The sequence below is a fragment of the Mustela nivalis genome (genome assembly GCF_964662115.1).
Source record: "Mustela nivalis genome assembly, chromosome: 6".
In the NCBI taxonomy this organism is placed as follows: Eukaryota; Metazoa; Chordata; class Mammalia; order Carnivora; family Mustelidae; genus Mustela; species Mustela nivalis.
In genome coordinates, this window is record NC_139025.1 from 92,297,382 (window position 1) to 92,316,796 (window position 19,415).

Genomic DNA, 19,415 nt, shown 5'->3' on the forward strand with positions numbered 1-19,415 from the left:
GAATTCTGAAGTCTGAAAGACAACTCCAAAATTTTCAGATAAAGGCTAGTATAGTATCATTTAAAGCAACATATGGGAATATCCAACCGATTGGATCTTCATTAACTTTTACTGTTATTGGTTATTTTTTATCTTTGCTAATTTGAGAATAACTTAAAGTTTTCATTTTCTATTTATTTGATTACCAATGTATCAATGCGGTTAAGCATTTTTTATACTTACTGTTCTTACATATTATCTCAGCCCAATGTTTTTATTTTGTGTTCTCTGCCTTTCTGATATTAATTCTAGGAGCAATATTTTCTACATCAAGACTAATACTGTGTATTAGTATTAGTAACACTAATACTGTGTTACTGGTTTCAAATATTTTCCCAGTTTATGATTTACATTTTCACACTTAGTTTTATTTTTCTGTTGCTTTTTGTTTTTCCCTTTTATAAAAACAAGTCGAGGAAATACTAAGAACCCAAATCATACCATCCAGAGATAATCGTATTACCTTTTTATTTATCTATCTCAGTATTTTGACATTAAATTGGATTTATACTACACAAGCTGTTTTTCTACATACTGTTATGAACTGTTGTGTTCATGGCTCTGCCTCTTCCCTTGTACCAGTTAGAAGTTGTGTTTTTTGTATTTTTTAAAGATTTTGTTTGTTTATTTGACAGAAAGAGACAGCAAGAGAGAGAACACAAGCAGGGGGAATGGGAGAGGGAGAAGCAGTCTCCCCACTGAGGGAGTCTGATGCTGGACTATGATCCCAGGACCCTGGGATCATGACTTGAACTAAAGGCAGATGCTTAATTACTGAGCCACCCAGACACCCCAGATGCTGTATTTTTTTAGTCTGACTATATGTTCTAATGTCTGTAACACAAAACCCCATTACGAGTTTTCTTCCCCCAAAATTTCTTGATCCCTGTTTGTTAAAGAGATCACAGTCAACTGAGTGGGAAACTAGAGTCAATACAGTTAGAATCACACTGGTTTCCATGGAAGCCATTGGAAAGGGTCATGAAAGAAGGGGTGTGGAGAACAGATGGTTGGAGTTCGGACCACAGAGAAACCATTTCAGAGCTTGGGGGTGGATTCCCAAAGTGACAGCACCATGATAGGCCTCAGCACCTCAGGTAGACTGATAAACTAAGACACGTTCATATTATCTTCCAACAGAGGATGAAATTTTAGTTCTGTTTCAGTTAAATAATTTAGAAATAAAGATTTATCCTTTGGAAATGATATTCAGCCTTGGCATTTGACATAGGCAAATACACATGGTATAAGTGAATATATGTTTGCAAACATACAGAGTAACACAGAATACATATAGATACACGCACATATTTGTAAACCTATCCATGTAGATGGATACAATATATTTAAATTAAATATCATTGAGATTCTATTAACAAATGGAGATGCACTATGGTAAAACCTCCGTAGGGCTGCAAATCTACTCATCAGTGTTTCAAGCCAGAGACTCTTCTATCAGCCCCAGTGACTGTATTGTAGAATTGCAACTTTTTTTTACTGTGTTTCCCTCTGCTGAGGCTATTGCCATTAATAAAAAATAAAATAATTAATTTTAAAAGAAGAATTTATTCCAGTTCTCCCATTTTAAATATGATGTAACCTATCATTCCTCACTGATATCCATAAGAGGCATGTAGAAAACAAGGAGCATTATTGAAGGAGACACTGTAAGCACAAAGAGAACTGATTGGAACAGAGACCCTTTGGCAGTCAGGAGTAGGGTGGTGAACAGCATTGTATGTATCTCCTAACTTTATTCCCCAGGAAGTAAGAGGATGAGTAGAAGTCTAGATCCGATGTAACAGCATTTGGGTCATCCACCTAGTTGGCTCAATACCTTCTTTGGAGAGACAAGGTCTCTCTGAGCAGTCTGTTCCCAGGACCATGCTTGCCTAGGTACTAATGGCCTTGTTCACCCGCATCACCACCTTTCCCTTCTTTGTTTTGACCATATCCCACTCTGGGTTTTACTTGTTTTCAGAGCAAGTACATCTGCTTCTCAAGCATCTCATCTGAGAGAAGTGCTTAGCCAGAAGTCAGAACTCTGGAGAAAAGGACCTTTTTTGGTCTGCTGGCTAATGGACTTTCTAAAGACCATACAACAGTCTTGTATAATGATTTTTAATCATTAACTCATCCATCCAATATCCCTCAGCGCAATGATACAGGATCTTTAAGTGTGTGAATTTATTTATTTATTTATTGGCGAGGACTTATTGAAATCTCTTGGCAAAGAACTGCAGCTAGAGGTGAAGAAATAGGTGATTCAAATGTATCCACAGATAGAAGATTCTTCTAGCATTTCTCATCCAGGTTAGCAGAGCATGCAGCCCTCTCAGTATAGGAAAAGGAACAGCAAAGTTCCAAGGCTAGACAATTCCTTTTTCTTATCCATTTATAAGGCACAACTGGTGAGAGTATTTAAGAAACTGTCCAGATATATTGACTTGAAAAGTTTGTACTTCAGCTATGAGAACTTCTTGCTTACAGCCCCTGAACAGTTTGAAAGCTAGAACGTGGTGCCAGGGGGCTTGATGTCTCTCAAGCCTCCTTTCTGTCAGGAAAACAGGAAAAGATCACCTCGGACACATCCCGGTCTTTGGTTCTCAGAACATGATATGATCTGAGGAGAGATGGAATTGAGTGCACATTTGGAAAACACATTTTGATGAAGCACATCCAGGTCCCTCACATGATATCCTTGGTCATTCTCGGTGCTACTCCTGTGTCAGAGAGTAGCCAATGAATTTATTTTACTTGTGAGCAAACAGGATCAATATACTAATACTTACCCTCCTATCAACTGGTAAACTATGACTTGGTGCTGAAACCCAGAAGTTTATCTCCATGCTACTTTAGTTCAGTCATACAGAAAACTAGAAAGAGAAACCAGGATATTAATTTCAAGTCAATGAAAATATCTTATTGAAAATAAGTAATGGTTAATAATGTGGTTGATCTAGGTGACTGAGTCCTCTGTGCCAAGTTCCACTGTGAGTAATCAAGATGAGGAAGGCAAACAGAAACCCTGACGCCTGGGGTGCTCAGTTGGTTAAGCATCCACCTCTTGATTTTGGCTGAGGTCAGGATCTCAGGGTTGTGAGATCTAGCCTTGCACAGGGCTCTATGTTGCATGGAGCCTGCTTAAGATTCTCTTCCTCCCTCCCTTCCTCCCCCGCAACTCATCCTCATGTGCACACACACACACACACACTCTCTCTCAGAAAAAAATGTGGAATCCCCCTTAAAGCAGTACTACATGTCAAGGATGACACTGCCCTCAAAAATGCAAATTTGAAAGCTGAAAGAATAAGGTTTTATTTTTCATATACAAAATAATAATACAATTGAAAAGAAATTTTTGTTTTCACCCAATATAGTAGAATACATGCCTATTTCTATAGTTTCTTTCCCAGCAAGGTACAACGTCATGCCTTTCTAGGAAGAGAGCCTTCTCTTATCATAGAAGCATTCAGGATTGTTTCTCATATATATCTTCAACTTCTGTGTGGCTTCTAAACTAGATTTCTCTTGTATACCCCTATTTCCTCCTATTTAATGGTCTTTGCTGAGGTCACAGTCTTGAATTTGTGACCTCATAATTATTTTTATAACTACAAACTATGTTGTTAATAATACCTGATTAAGATGTCCCTGCCAGCAATCATCAAAAAGCAAAAATCTTTTGCAATTAGATTTATCCACAGTGAAGTCAAAGGCAGCATGAGTAATTACTAACAAAATTCACAAATCAATATGTACTTTCTTTTCTAACTATTATGAATATGCCTCCTTAGTTCTCTTCTCCGTGTGGTTTGTTTGTGGATACTCTTCATGCAGTAGACCCTCAGTGTAACAACCCTGATTGAACAGAATTTGGGATGAGGCATGTGTACTTTGGAAACCACCCAAAAAGTTGAGTTACTTAAACGCCAGCAAACCCCTTATGAAAATATAGCCTCACCCTGCAAGATGGCATCTTGGCATGAACCACACCAAGAACATGACACAGAAGCCACAGCATACAGTGAACTTGGGGTGATACTTTTTGATTTGCAGAAAATGGAGGAGTTAATCGCTGTAGCAGAATGTATTTTATAGCCGTAGTTAAACCCCTGATAGATCTATTTAATTGTCTCACATAACTCTTTTACCAGCCCTTTCTGATTTATAAAAACAATATCCAAAGGTGGTTGGTATTTGTGGTTGCTGTTTGTTTTCTGTTGGTATCTACCAGACTTGGCCAAAGTTCAGGTAACCAACAGCTTCGCTATTTCCAGCGTGCTGTGGTTAATGCTGTGGAAATTATTGCTGAGATAAATATACCTCTGTGGAGAACATGATGAGCACTGGCTGGATTGCCCTGGGCTTTCATCAAACCCTGGCCAGAAAGAAGTATGAATGTGGGAACGCATCACTTAGATTGTTCTCCCATCTTTGCGATAGGAACTGAAGATGCAATTATGAATCATGCCTTCTGAGTTGAATTCAGGTCAGCCAAAGCTTGTTAATTCTTCCTCCTCTTAACCACAGCCTGTATCCTTTTCTTCTTTGGAGTACCTTCCCCACTGTCTGGGAGAGATTCAGTAGCAGATGAGAGCAGTGAGGTGTCCAGTAAGACAGACTCAAGTGACGTCACATGTTTGTGAGTAAGCTGTGTAAAGAGCCCGAGTCATCCTTCTGGAGCATAACAAGCCTTGTCTTGACTTTTACTGTGTGTTTTATTCATGGGTCAGTCTTCCAAATCTGAGAACTTGCACTAGGCAGTCATCTCCTGCAGATTGGCAATCCGCAATGCTTAAGTCTCAAAAGATTAGGTTGCAAATGCTAGCAGGAGTTTTTCAATACAATTTGCTCTGTTTTCAAAATCAGTCAAGGAAATAAAAAATTCTTCCACATATCCCCCAAATTCCCCACTCCTAGGAGATGATTATTGAAGCTGTTGCTCATCTCTGAGGTGGCGGGATCTAAGGACACAGTCACTTACAGTAATCACTTCAGGAAGAAAAAAAAAATAAAGAAACCTTCTTTCAGAGCTGATAGAATGTCTTGAGTTATAGGAAGGACTCCAGAAGATGATAACAGGTACTTTAGTGCAGGAGATTAAATTGATTAATGAAATTGATTTTAAAATTCATTAATGTAGAGAAATATCCAAGGGTCAAGAACTAATTTTAATGAACTCAATTCTTTAATTATCTTTTTATTTTAAATTTAACATTTTCTGTGAAGCCAGGAGATTCTGAAAGTCCCAAGGAGCAGCAGAGAATGCACCTGGAGAAGAGAGATTTACATTTTCATTGGAAATTTCTCATTTATGAGGGGGGCAAAGGATTCAGATGGTAAACTTTAAGGGCCAGATACTGGATTTATTGAAAGAAGTAGACTGTGCGTCTGTAACTTGGTTGTTTTTCTTGCTGTCCCTTCAAATCCGTGCTCTGGGCAAATTCTTGGGCAGACTCTGTAACCTTTATTACTCCTTGTAAGAATGAGAACATCCTTGTTGGTAACATAAAAATGCCATTTATTTGGCTATAAAAACTCGGATTTGTATGCAGCTCATGTGAGAGGTCTTTCCCGTTGGCCTTGCAGTCAGAAGCCAGGAGACCAGGCTCCTCCAGCACCAGCCAGCTCTGCCTCAGACCCTCTGTTGAGCCCAGGGGGAGCTGTGGGGATGGGGAGGTGGGGAGGTGCCTCGGGCAGCCCACCTTTATGTAATGACTTGGAGTGTTTACACAATTGCTGCTGCTTTCTCTTCTGGGACCCATTTGTAGTTTACTCCAGATAAGGCGATGAGCATCTATCTCCCTGCAGTTCTTTCTACACAGGCTTTACCACCTATGCTGGCTGCTCCCTTCTGGCCAACCTGAAGTCCAGGCTTCCCACCTACCCCAGTTCCTGGGTTTCTGATCTCTGTGCAGTTCTTTGCCTTTCTGGGCATAATTCCTTTCAAGATAGCTGACAGTTGGCTCCCTCATAGAGTCTATCTGGCCTTCTAGGAACATTGTCCTTGGTCGCACCCTGAACAGAAGGGCAGCTCTTTCCCTTGCGGTCCTCTCTGTCCCTCTGTCTCCTTCTCTCTTTCTGTTCTGTCACCAGGCAAACATGTCCCTCACTAAATTCCAGGGGATACTTGCAAGTTTCTCAGTGTTCTTAAACACTCAGCATTTGACTTCAGATAGGAGTGCATTCCCTTCCCTTTCTCCCTGACAGTTCTCTCTAAATGACTTATTTCCCTTTCTTATGGGGGGGAGGTATGTGACAGGCTAAAGCTGCATTGGCTCATCATTTTTGGACGGACCCTCATAGTGGATCCAGCATCTCAATCCAGGGTGTGCAAACATTGGCATCCTCTGAACTATCTGTCTGTGGGACCTCTGCTAAAACTCTAAGAGGGGGAGTCCCTTTCTAATATCTTCAAATAATTAAAGTGAGTTTCAAGGATTTCTTTTGATTATTCCCTTGAAGCCTATCTTTTATCGCTAGTTATTCCCTTTGACTTGGTCAGTCTGGATCTCCCAGAGAGTTATGAGGAGGGCCACCAATATTAGTGGTGGTTTGTTGGAGCCTTTCCAAGAGACTGTGGGCCGTGAGGGAAGGAGCCACAGACATAGAGGTGCCTGGCACCTGCTCTTGCCCAATCCCATCTACTGAGCGGGCAGGGCTTCTGTCTGGCAGGTCTCTGGGAGCAACCCAGGACCGTTTCTTCCACCCACTGAAGCATAGTGTAATGACATTTAGAGACAAATGCTTCAGTGAGCAGTAAACACTGATTTCTGGCTATGTAAATTTTTTATTTTACAGTTTTGTGGCCATTAGAGGAGAGAAGACATATAACCAAATTATCATTCTCTTTTTAATAACTGAATATAAAAACAGAAATTGTGATTTCCCCTATGTGCTGCGTGGCACTCCACCTTTTCTGATTCACTCTCTATCCCGAAGATGACAGCAAATGTTACAACGTAAGAGAAATTTTAAAACAAAACAGAACTGGCAAGACAGTTCATGAATAATTAAGTCCAGCTAGAAGACCCCTTAGGAGATGATTTACTTGTTCTTGGAATATGTACACTAGTGAGTAACAAAGAATACACTTGCTGTATGAGCTCTGAGGCATTCAGCTTCTCACAGAAAAGATACTCAAGGAGAGGACGAGACCAAAAAAAAAAAAAAAAACCAAACCCACAATCTTCTTTTGCCCAAAATGATCTAGTTCTATCCCATGATTTCAGCATGTCAGTAACACAGTCTGCTATGTTGCTGTTGAACTGGGAAGTTCTCAACCCATAATTTCAAGGCTTAGTCATTATTTCCTGAAGGTTCACTAAATTAGTGACATTGAAGGCTAATGACTAAATTTTGTTTTAATGTCATTGTTCATATTCTTAAAACATGTATACCGACCCCATTATGTAACATTTAATGTAGGAACATTCACAAGGGACTATTGTGATTCTAATTCTATATTCCTGTTTAGTACTTCAGAATGGGAAAGTGGGGGTTTCGTATGATTTCTATAATTAACTTTAAAACAGCATTTTGTAAAATGCTGTTTGGATAAAGAATTTGTATTGGGAAGGGAAAAAAAAATACCCTTAATGTCTCCCACTTGGAGAGACAGTTTTATTTTCCGGTTTCTTAATTAGGCCACTTCCACAATCACAATTACTCAGCCAACACTGAGACTCTCTTGTAAGGCTGCCCGACCAGAACATTCAAGTGAAAGGAAGTGAGGTCTGGTGGAGAGTCTTGCTGTGAGAGCTTTGCTGGGTCATAATGCTTCCTCCACATACCTCATGTTCCCGTACACATGTACCCACTCCAGCCTCACAATCCTTATTCCAAAACAAAAGTGGGACCCGGCTGCTGCTTTCCATCTTGTCCATCATCACATTGGTTCCGCCTATCTTCATCTCCTACTGTGACTAGTTTGGTGTCAGGTGCCTCCGAACACCTGCTAATTGGTCTGCTGATCTCTTACCATAGCACAGCAAGAAGCAGCTTGTATTTCTTCCCCTTACAGACGTCCCGAAGCTGCCCACCTAGAATACAATCTCCTCTTCTTGCCATGGCTCACAGACTCTACCTGATCTCGCACTGCACCCTCCCACCTCTCTCCTGCCCCTTGGGCTCTTTCCTGCCTCAGGGCCTTGGCATTTACTGTTCCTCTGCCTGGAATGCTCAGTCTTCCAGATTTTAGACTCCTTAGCTCCTCTTTATCCCACAGGGTTAGCTCATGTCTCCTCCTCAGAGACGCCTTCCTGCATTCCAATCTAGGAGCCACCCTCTTTCAGGAGTTATTCCACATTGTCCTCCTTATTCCCTCCTCAGTACCTCCCCATCAGTAATTATGACTATTTTTCTAGTTGGATGCCTGTTCTGTGACGCCAGGACACTGTAGTCTTTGTTCATTGCCGAGTCTTCTGTGCAGAGAACAGCACATCATATGGGTTCAGTAACTCGTCATTCTACAGAGGGAGGAGGAGGGCGAGAGGGTTGAGAGCAGATGCTCTGTATGTATTGTTTTTTCCTGTGGGACATGAGTGTTGACCATGCAGGGCTACATATCTTTTTGTGCTTTAAATTACTTAAAACTGTGGTCATATCCCCTCAGATTAATATGGTTGCTGTTGATTTGCAAAAGTCCTATTTCTTGTTACAAAGCTGGGAGAATATGAAGTGTCATTTTGAAATGTTTCATTGTCGTCCTCTCTTCCTTGCAAGGGGAGCTTTGGGATGTAACTATAACCCTAACCTAACCTAGATGTGAGGCTGAAATTCAGCCAGAATGCTGAATTAACATATTGAAAGGCTTCAGTACACTGGAAATCAGTGCCTGCTATTCTTGTGAGCCCCCGGGTGTCTTTCCCCCTTCCTGGGAGGTCTCTGCAGGCACTGCTGGAGTGGACCTAGTGTCAGGCTTGGATGCCAGCAGGGTCATGGTGCCCCTGAGAGAGGCACTGGTACCCCAGTGAGCAAACGTTTGATGCCTGGTTGGCTTCCTATGGCTGTGGCCCCATGCCGATGCCTCTTCAGAGTCGCCTTCCTATGTCTGCTTTGGGGAACTGCAGCGCCTGCCAGATATCCCTTCAAATAGCACCTGGTATACTTAACATTTGTGTTTCATAGTCTGGTATTACTTCATCTTTGGCTTGCATCTGAAGGTTAGAATTTTCTATTTCCCCCAGATAGTTATGCCGTGTTTTCTTTTCTTTAATTGATATGTGAGTAATGTCCCTCGAGTAAAAAGACTTGAAGTCCTCATGCTGTATTTTTAGTATGACCTCGTTGGGGGCTAATATGATCACCATTACTCTTTTCAGTACTCTAGTAATAATATCTGCAATAATGACTTGTCTACTAGAGTGAGGGAAAAACATGATTTGTAAAGTCTGGTGATACTTCTGTATAAATTAACTTTGAAGAACTTAGCTGACATGGGTCAGCTGAGGATCACACACTGACCCTTCTCTCCACTGCCTTATTGCATACTTTCTGTTGTTCACTACACTAAACCCAAATTCAGGCGCTTCCCAACAAATAATTTGGGGGTGGGGTGGCTGATGTTGAATTTTTACTTACTTGGGCTGGGATTTCCTTTTTTAACCTCTCTCTTCCTGGTCTCTCCAAATGCCACAGAGTGCGTTTCCTGATGGGTGGACGTCATGGAGAATTTAAGTTCCTGCCTCCCTCTGGCTATGCCCCTTGCTATGAAGCCTTACTTCCAAAAGAAAAGATGAGATTGGAGCCTGTGAAAGAATATAAACGTGACGCAGAAGGCATTAGAGATCTGCTGGGTACCACCCAGTCCCTCTCCCAAGCCTCCTTCATCCCATGCCCCATCGACACCAGTCAGGTAGGTTCCAGCTGCCATTGGGAGGTAACCCACAGAAATGAAGGCATAGGGCTAAATCCTTTTCTCTGTGTTGTCTTTGAGCCATTCCTGTCATCCATTCCATACCATTGTCATGTCATATGAACAGCTGTTCTTTGTGTTTCCACCATATGTATAGATTGAGCTCTTTAAGGATTTCTCAGAGAACAAGTTGATCATGTGCTACAGGCAGGGCTCTGTGAGGTATAGGCACAGACATGCAGTACTCTCTGGGAATTCGCAACCAAGTTGAAGAGGTAAAAAGCAAATGTATTATTCTAATTCTGAATGTAATAAATGCAAAATGAACTATAGCACAAATACGTGCTAGGGACACATGTTAGGTTGGAATATTTCTAGAATTCCAGTTAGAGAGGATAGAATTCAACCAGGGCCTTTAACAAATTTAAATAGGGAGAGGCATCCAAGGGTGAGTTATAGAAATAGCTCCAGTGTCCATCAGCTGATGAGTAAAGAAGAGGTGGTGTGTGTGTGTGTGAGTGTGTGTGTGATGCAATATTACTCAGCCATAAAGAAGGGTGAAATCTTGCCCTTTCGACAATGTGGATGGAGCTAGAGGGTACTACACTAAGCAAAATAAGTCTGAGGACAACAAATACCGTATGATCTCACTGATATGTAGAATTTAAGAAGCAAAACAAACAATCAAAGGGGGAAAAGAGAGGCAAACTGTGAAATAGACTCTGAACTATACAGAACACAGTGGTGGTGCCCAGAGGGAGGTGGGGGGGGTGCGGGTGAAGAGCACACTTAACATGATGAGCCCCAGGTGACCTACGGAGTCACTGAATCGCTGTATTGTACAACAGAAACTAATATAACATTGTGTGCTAACTAGCTGGAATTTAAATAAATACTTTAAAGAGAAAAAAAAGTAGGGGGACAGGTAGAAATAAATATTCTCCTGTGGCTGGATGCTTGGAGGAAGTAGAATGCGTAGGAGAAGAGTTGGAAATAAAACTCAAAGAAATGAGATAGTACATATGAGGGGAAAGTGCTCCTGAATGGACATTTTTTTCCCTTCCCAGGGTCTCTGTTTTGAGAGAGACACACTCACATGCTCAAGATAAGGAGCATAAACAACAGCTTTGGGTATTTCCTCCACACCAGTGCTATTCAAGTCACTTTTCTAAAATCAATGGCAAGGGGCCTTGTCTCTGAGGCACACTGGGTTGATAGTTTGTAGGAATATAGCTCTCTTGACCTGTAGAAGGTCTCCAGAATGTTACTTCCCCATAATATTCATGTGACCCTATTACATTTCTGCCATGTGTTCATGTTCCTGAATTTGCTTCATATCTTCCGTAGCTCGTTACTGTGAATTCGCTTAGAGCGGCAAGAGCAACATTTCCCGGCCTGCCTCACAGAATCTGGTGTAACACCTTGAAAGTAGTGGGCGTTAAGAAGGTTGATAGGAGGGCGCCTGGGTGGCTCAGTGGGTTAAGCCGCTGCCTTCGGCTCAGGTCATGATCTCAGAGTCCTGAGATCGAGTCCCACATCGGGCTCCCTGCTCAGCGGGGAGCCTGCTTCCCTCTCTCTCTCTCTGCCTGTCTCTCCATCTACTTGTGATTTCTCTCTGTTAAATAAATAAAATCTTAAAAAAAAAAAAAAAAAGAAGGTTGATAGGAAACTGGGGAGGAGTTGGTGGGCCAGAGATGATCCTGGGAATTGGACCCTCTCGTTCCTATGTTTCCTACATATGAAGCTTGAGGGCCAAAGTACTAAACTAGCTTTCGCATGAACACAGGGCTGCCAGACCCCAAGTGAGAGGAGAACGTGAGCACGATACTTCCTTCTCTGCACCACCCCTCACTGAATCATCAGGAACGGGTGTGAGGAAAAGTCTCCTGGAAGGTGGGGGCCTCAAAAAAATTAGGGGAAGTTTTGATGAGGGAGGAAAGGAAGACTTGACCAAAGAATGGGAGAAGCGTCCACACATGCAGAACTGAAGATCTGAAAAATCGAAGATCTCAGATAAATCAGCAAGCCAGAAGAAACTTTGAGGGCCAGACCCGTAGTTGAATCTGCATGGACCCTGAAACTAGGGAGATGTTCCCAGGGAATCAAATAACAGGCAAGGTCTTGTAGGAAAGATGCAATTTATTATGTTGAATAAGGCCTTGTAATTTTTTAGGACCTAGCATTCTGAGAAATTATTGTCAAAGGAGAAGTTAAATATGTACGGAGTTGACTCCAACCTCCCTCGGGCACAGTAACCAGTTTGTGGGTGAAATATTGCTGACTGGAGCCGTGTCCTAGGTATTACCTGCACCCAGGGCTTGAAGCCCGCAGCCTCTGGCTGAGCCCAGGGAAGAGGGAGCCCAGCTCCAGGCAGCCCAGCCAGTTAGCAAGCCAGTGTTACTCTGTGCAAGGTAATCACCAATTGAGGTCACTAAAATGATGATTTGGGGGCGCCTGGGTGGCTCAGTGGGTTAAGCCGCTGCCTTCGGCTCAGGTCATGATCTCAGGGTCCTGGGATCGAGTCCCGCATCGGGCTCTCTGCTCAGCAGGGAGCCTGCTTCCCTTCCTCTCTCTCTGCCTGCCTCTCCATCTACTTGTGATTTCTCTCTGTCAAATAAATAAATAAAATCTTTAAAAAAAAAAAAAATAAAATAAAAATAAATAAATAAAATGATGATTTGGGGTTCCCTTGGTGGCCTCTTTCCACATTTTCTCTTTTTATCGAAGGATGTGCAAATCCCCTTTAAGACTGTGATCACCTAAGGAGCACTAAGTTTAAAAATTATCTTGGTTGACCAGTAAAACCCAGATACCATTAAAATTTGTTCGCTAATATTTCCCCCATTTTGCTCTTTATTGAAACATCATTCCAGTTATTAACTTTGACTCTTTGATGATTAAGTTGATTTTTTAAATCTTTCATTGAAAGGCAGATAGTGATTATAATGCATAAGTTAAATATGTTATTGCTGTTTTTCTCCATGATCTCTTTATATATGATATTTGATACACTTTTTTTACTAAAAAAAAAATAATTTTCTCCCAGAGCTGTCCCCCTCAAAAAAAAAAAAAATCAGGATTTTTATAATGGTGGGAACACTAATAACCTTACTGATAGAATGAGGATTGTAAGGCCCTGGCAGGTGATGCAGAAATGAAGTAGGCCAGGGACACCTGGGTGGCTCAGTGGGTTAAAGCCTCTGCCTTCGGCTCGGGTCATGATCCCAGGGTCCTGGGATCGAGCCCCGCATCGGGCTCTCTGCTTAGCAGGGAGCCTGTTTCCCTTCCTCTCTCTCTGCCTGCCTCTCTGCCTACTTGTGATCTCTGTCTGTCAAATAAATAAATAAAATCTTAAAAAAAGAAAAGAAATGAAGTAGGCCAAATGCACAGGCCCTCCAGCTGTTAACTGCCAGGCAAAAGTGTGAGCCCAATGTTAGTGATCTTTCAAGGGATCAAAACAAACTAGAAATCAGGACTTTTTTACATGAAATCTCCTGTTTCTTAAAAGTTGCCAATGAATAAACATGAGAATAATTATTATTATCATTATTGCTGTCATAATATTAGTAAAATTTTTAAAATAGGAGGAAGGAAAGGAGAACAACTTGGGCCCCCAGGGTGGGCACAATATTATCTATGGAGAGATATGAGCAAAGTGCCAGGAACACACAGAGAAACTCTCCCTGAAGGTAATTGGGGAAGACTTCCCAAAGGGAAGTTGAGCTAAATTTAGAAGAATGGTTATTGAGGATGTTTGGATTAAAATCAGAGTGGGACAACGGTTAATGCAGTAAAAACAGATCGTACTTAGGAGCTAAATAAAAAGGAGAAAGGAACTTTACTGTAGAGCCGGGCTCGGTTCTGAGTACAGTAAGGACAAGTGGGATTTACAGCCAAGGAGAGCAAGTTGGGGAAGTGGGGCAAGTCAGTGGAAGGGAAATTACTAAGAGAAACCTTGGGGGTTGGGATGGATTCTTGCTAAATTGATCTCACAGAATTCTATTTGAAGGTAGGACAGATAAGAAGGCAATCTGATACCCCCTGGCGGGTGATGAGACAGGAGGAAGTTTGATCAGACACAGAGATGGGGGGTGATCAGATATCTAGGATGGTAGATTCTCACCAAACTGATTTAGCGGGATCCTTTCTACAACTGGAGTCTGGAGAACAAGGCCCAGGGGTAGAGCCTAGCTGAAAAGGGGCTCAGAGATTCCCATCTAGAGGCTGGTCTAGGAGAGTGTCCAGTTATCTGTTATGTGGTGTAGAGAGGTGTGTGTGTGTGTGTGTGTGTGTGTGTGTGTGTGTGTGTATACATATTATGTGTGTTGTGGGAGGATTAACAAGGGTATGTGTTGCAAGTATAAGAACACAGAACTGTGAAATACTGTGATCTTTTGTGAGAATTTCAAGAAGGTTGGGGGGGGGATGTGTTTGGGAGGACCACGGTGGTGAAGGAGGACACTATATACTTGGTTCACACATCTAGTTTGTGTCTTAGGAGCTCAAGGAACACTTGGGAGACACCCAGGAGGAGAGTGCTTTGATGTGGTTTTATTGTTGTAGACTCATCACTCTGGCCACACTGTGGAGGGTAGATTGGTGGGCAGTTGAGGAGACTACCTGTGAAGCTCTTGCAATGGTCCAAGGAGAAAATAATGAGGTTGAGTGATTAGAGGAGGGGGCCCTTGAGAAAGATCCTTCAAAAATGAACACAATCAATTGTGTGACTGATTTGATGGTGTTGTGGGAGAGGACAAGTCATGTCGAGAGGGAAGACACTAGGATGACTTCCAGGCTTGAAGCAATGGCAGGTTATTCAACAAAAAGAGGAGAGAAACAGGAACGAGGTTTTGAGGGAAAGACATGAATTTGGTTTCAGTAGCATGTTGGGTTTACTTTGGTGGGAAAATCCTGCAGGCAATTGGAACTGTAGGTGTGAACTTCGGGAGAGACCATGGCTGGAGACATACAGACTTGAGAGTGACTGTCTATGGCTGGGTGAGATCTCCCAAGGAAAGAGCATGGACAGAGGGGAGGGGAGGCCCAGGGAAGCATTCACATGGGAAGAACATAGAACACAAGTAGCTACAAGGAGGACTGAGAAGGCATAGCATAGGTAAAGGGGAATCCCAGAGAGGAAGCAATCTCTGGAAGCATCTGGGTCAGACAGGGTGGGTTGCAACAGTATGGTCCTTCCTGGGAAAAAGGAACCTCTGGGAACAGCCCCTCCTGGGGGGATGCGTAGTGAATTCAACTGTGGTACCTTATCTACATGCATTTTTATGATAGATTTCAATACGACTGGTACTGCTGACTTCACACTTATTCCTTTTCCTTTTAGGTTGTTTTGCCCCCTCACCTAGAAAAGATCCGAGATAGACTGGCTGAAAACATCCACGAGCTTTGGGGAATGAATAAAATAGAGCTTGGATGGACTTTTGGCAAGGTCTGTGTTCCTGTGGCCAGGAACTCCATCTCTGAGATGGAGAGTTGGATGGCCTTGTACTGTGGAGGGCTCTTGAAAGACTCGAATGAGGGAGGAAAACATATGAGCCAAAACTCACTGCTCCTTACTACCTGCTGTGTAGCCTGTGCTCCAAGTCTTGCTCAGTTGTCTGAGCAAGTTGTCAAGGGCACTGGGGAGGCCAAGCTCTGCACAGACAGAAGCGGGGGTTTGCCTCCCTTCTTACTTGGGAATGGTTTCCTTTTTTTAGGGGAATATTGAGCACAGTTGTTCCCCAACACCTCCTTCAGAACTCTCATTATTCCTTTCCCCTTCAGAAAAAACTGTCTGCTCTGCATGAAAGCTCCCCCCCCCAAAAAAAGGCTGGCTGATTCATTGTTTTGGGTCAGAATTTGTTTGATACAGTTTTCAGATGATCACGAAGATTAATAGACACTCAGAAGAGGTTACAGAATCTCTTGCACTAGAAAGCATTTTTCAAAGAGGATATAAATTGACTTTGTTCTGTGGTTTGTGTAAGGTCACGTCTGAAGGCACAAAGATAGGTGAGGTGTGGCAGTTCCTGTGACCCTGACACCCTCAAATTATGCACATTCCATTCTATCTTCGTTACTGAAAGGGCCCCTGTGCTCCAACACTTGGGTACTGACGGAGCTACCATAAAGGATTCCCCTTCTATGTGACTGCCTCCCTGCTATATGCTTTTATAACACCACAGACCTCTGCTTGGGAGAACAACTCACAATTGCAATATTACATTTATTATTATGACTATTTTATTACTGCTCTCTACTCCATTACACTGTATTCTTTATGGGCCTGGGGCTATCCCGGCTCACCACTGAACTCAGTACCTACCACGTAGGAGACACTTAACAAATGTTTGTTGAGTGAATGCATTAATTAGTTAATGTCTGGATCTATAACCATCTGATACAAAAGTCATGAGCCACAAGGGACTATGGAGCCCTTGAAATGTGACTAGTCTGACTTGAAATGTGCTGTAATTCTCAAATGCACTGGATTTGGAAGACTTGCTATGAAAAGCTAATATAGAATGACTCAAAAATGATTTCTCAGACTTGAAATGATTTCTTGGGCTTGTTAAATGATAATATTTTTAGATAGCTAGTTAAATGAAGTATATTACTAAGATGAACTTCATCTGTTTATTTTTGCTCTTCTCATGTGGCTACTAGAAAATTTGAAATTATAAATGTGGTTCACATTGGTGGCTGACTTTGTATTTCTGTTGGACAGCTTCTGTCCTTTATTTTCTGAAGAAGGCTACCAAATGGGAGCATTTTGGTTCCATGAATTTGGGACAGGCAGAAATATGGCTGCCATGTACACAATTTTTTCTCTACAAGAGTACATTTTGAATGCAGACACTTGAATAGAAACAAATCCACAGAATCATATGGTTTCACTCATGTGCGGAATATGAGAAGCAGCACCAAAGATCGTAGGAGAAGGGAGGGAAAACAGAATGGGGAGTCATCAGAGAGGGAGCCAAACCATAGAGAGACTCTTGACTCTGGGAAACAAACTGAGGGCTGCAGAAAGGGTGGGGATGGGAGGATGGGGTACCCGGGTGAGGGGTGTTTAGGAGGGCGCATGATGTATTGGGCACTGGTATCATAACCAACTGTTGAATCATTGAACATTACACCTGAAAATCATGATGTACTATATGTTGGCTAATTGAATTTTAAAAATTTAGAAAAATAAATCCACAGAGCACAAACCACTAGCAACTCGGACTGCGTATCACCAGCTAGAGAGGACATTATCTATTTGCCTATCTGCAAATAAATGTCTTTGTCTTGCCTGATATGGATTGCCTGGGCGATGTTTGCAAGCGTTTCCTTTTCTGTTTTCCAGGGCAGTGCCCATTGTCAAAACTCAAATTACATTTTTCCTTATGTTGTCATCTAGATACGGGATGACAATAAAAGACAACACCCCTGTCTTGTGGAGTTTTCAAAGCTGCCTGAAACCGAGAAAAATTATAACCTACAGATGTCAACTGAAACCTTAAAGTGAGTGTTTAATTGAATTGAATGTGGACTGAACAGTGAGCGGGTGATTTAATGCCTTATAACAATACTGTGAAGGTATGTCTCTTGCCTTGAAAACATGACACTTTCTGATAAATGAGTGGCAGTGGTGATTATTCCTGCCACAGGAGGAGTTAGCATAGTAAAGAACACATCCACCATTGTTACTGATCAACCCAGATGCAGGTGAGGGTTCTTGCTATCCAGCATTAAGTGGGCCCTTGTCCTCTCCCTCTGTTACGTTACAGGACCCTCCTGGCCCTAGGGTGCCATATTGCTCATGTGAATCCAGCTGCTGAGGAAGATCTCAAGAAGGTCAAATTGCCCAAAAAGTAAGTGATTTTTTTCAGTGATTGAAGACTTGCGTGCTTCAGTCTGAGTTTTGTAACGGGGAGGATGGGAGGTCCGTGCACAAAGGCAGGTGATGGCCCCAGATGCTCAATAGTGCCCGTTGAGGATGGCTTTTTTGTAAATTCCAGGCAGAAGTTGTTGCAGTTCAGGTGTTTCCAGGATTTCCCTCTTTCACTCCTTCAATGAGAACCTGCACGGCTATTGTTAGTTCTAAGCCTGGAGATGTGGCTCTTGGTGGTTGGGGGAGGTGTAGAGAGCCTTTGGTCTGCAAGAACACTAACTGGCATGGAACTTGAAAATGGTTGGTAGCCACAGTGAAGATTCACTCCTCTGGCGTTGGGGCAGCCAGATAAATCCTTTGTAGAAGTGGTTGTCTCTGCCAAGATGGACTTGGGCCCCTAAATCTGCCTGTGCCCTATTCTCCCTCTCACCTGGACAATCACAGAGAGACGCACGTTCTCACGTGCTCAGGTATGCGTTCCCTGGCACGTCCCCTGGCTCACTCGCTCGCCCTCCATGCACCTGCCTTGGGGTCGCATGTATTCACACGCAGGTGTCATGATTACCTCTGAGGCAAGGCAGTGTCAGCTTTAATCAAATGCTTATCTTCCCCTTCTTCCCTGTGAAACTCCTAAGCTGCCAAGCACCACTCATAGAGGCAACTCCAGATGCTGGGAGCAGCACATCTGTGAGGCAGAAGCTGGAGGAGTGACCTGCTGGTCAGGCTGCTGGGGTCAGTGCTCAGCAGTCAGCCCATGCTGACTCTGCCCAGGATCGGGCATCCCACAAAAGTGGATAATAGGCAGTATTTAAGGCCTATAGCAGACCCTGCATGTTAGGCTGCTCGGCAGTTCCTCTGTAGACAGAGCCCTGGTCTGCAAGTCAGCACATTCAGGTTCTGGCTGTGAGGTGGGCATGTGGTGGCTCTGGGGCCGTGAGTTCCTCCAGACTCCTGTTCTCCCGTAACTACAATCAGCTCCTTTCCTGTGAGTCACTCCACAGCATGCCCTGGCCCTCTCCATGCATGCAGTGTATCTACCCGGGCTCATACTCAGTCGTTTCCTGTCTTCACGTGAGCTATCAAATTATCTACCAAATTACAGTCATTTAAGGCTGTGGCTTCTGGACTGAACAGCAAACCGTGAAGGTCACTTCCAGCTCACAAATTCTTGGAGGTCATGATTTTCCTTCTTAATTCCCAAAGTAAGGGTTTAACTTTCTGAGGCCTGAATGACCATTCTCCACTGATTTATAAGAAACCTTTTGGCTCAAGGTCTTGCCCTTGCCAATCTGGTTGTGACCTTTGCTGTTGTGGAAGTGGATTGAAGGGGCTGTGCATAGCGGCACAGCACACTGAACATGCCCCTCACTGGTCAGGCTCACAAGTAGTCTTCTTAGAAATGAGGCCAGATTGCATTAACCAGGCACTTTCTCTAACACTCTGGAATCTGTGACATGTATTGGCAAAAATGATTGTTGGTAGGGACTTCATCTAAGGACTTGAGAGAGAGCTGAGTTCTCCATTCTGCCAAAGGGTAGAACCTGAGACTGAAGCCTTATTTTCCTGGTATTCTTACCATGTGCTCAGATCTGTAATGGGGGAGTCCTAGAGATCTGTCCAAAAAATATATATTTTTCCTTG

The 19,415-nt window shown here is 42.8% G+C and overlaps 1 protein-coding gene across 1 annotated transcript in view; it reads left to right on the plus strand.

Moving 5' to 3' along the window:
* RYR3 (ryanodine receptor 3) overlaps positions 1–19,415 on the plus strand; it is a 502,250-nt gene that overhangs the window by 287,402 nt on the left and 195,433 nt on the right. Inside the window, exons 20-23 of the mRNA XM_082736877.1 lie at positions 9,682–9,898; positions 15,240–15,344; positions 17,301–17,404; positions 17,671–17,754. Coding sequence (XP_082593003.1) covers positions 9,682–9,898; positions 15,240–15,344; positions 17,301–17,404; positions 17,671–17,754 — 510 coding nt within the window. The remainder of the gene's footprint in view (positions 1–9,681; positions 9,899–15,239; positions 15,345–17,300; positions 17,405–17,670; positions 17,755–19,415) is intronic.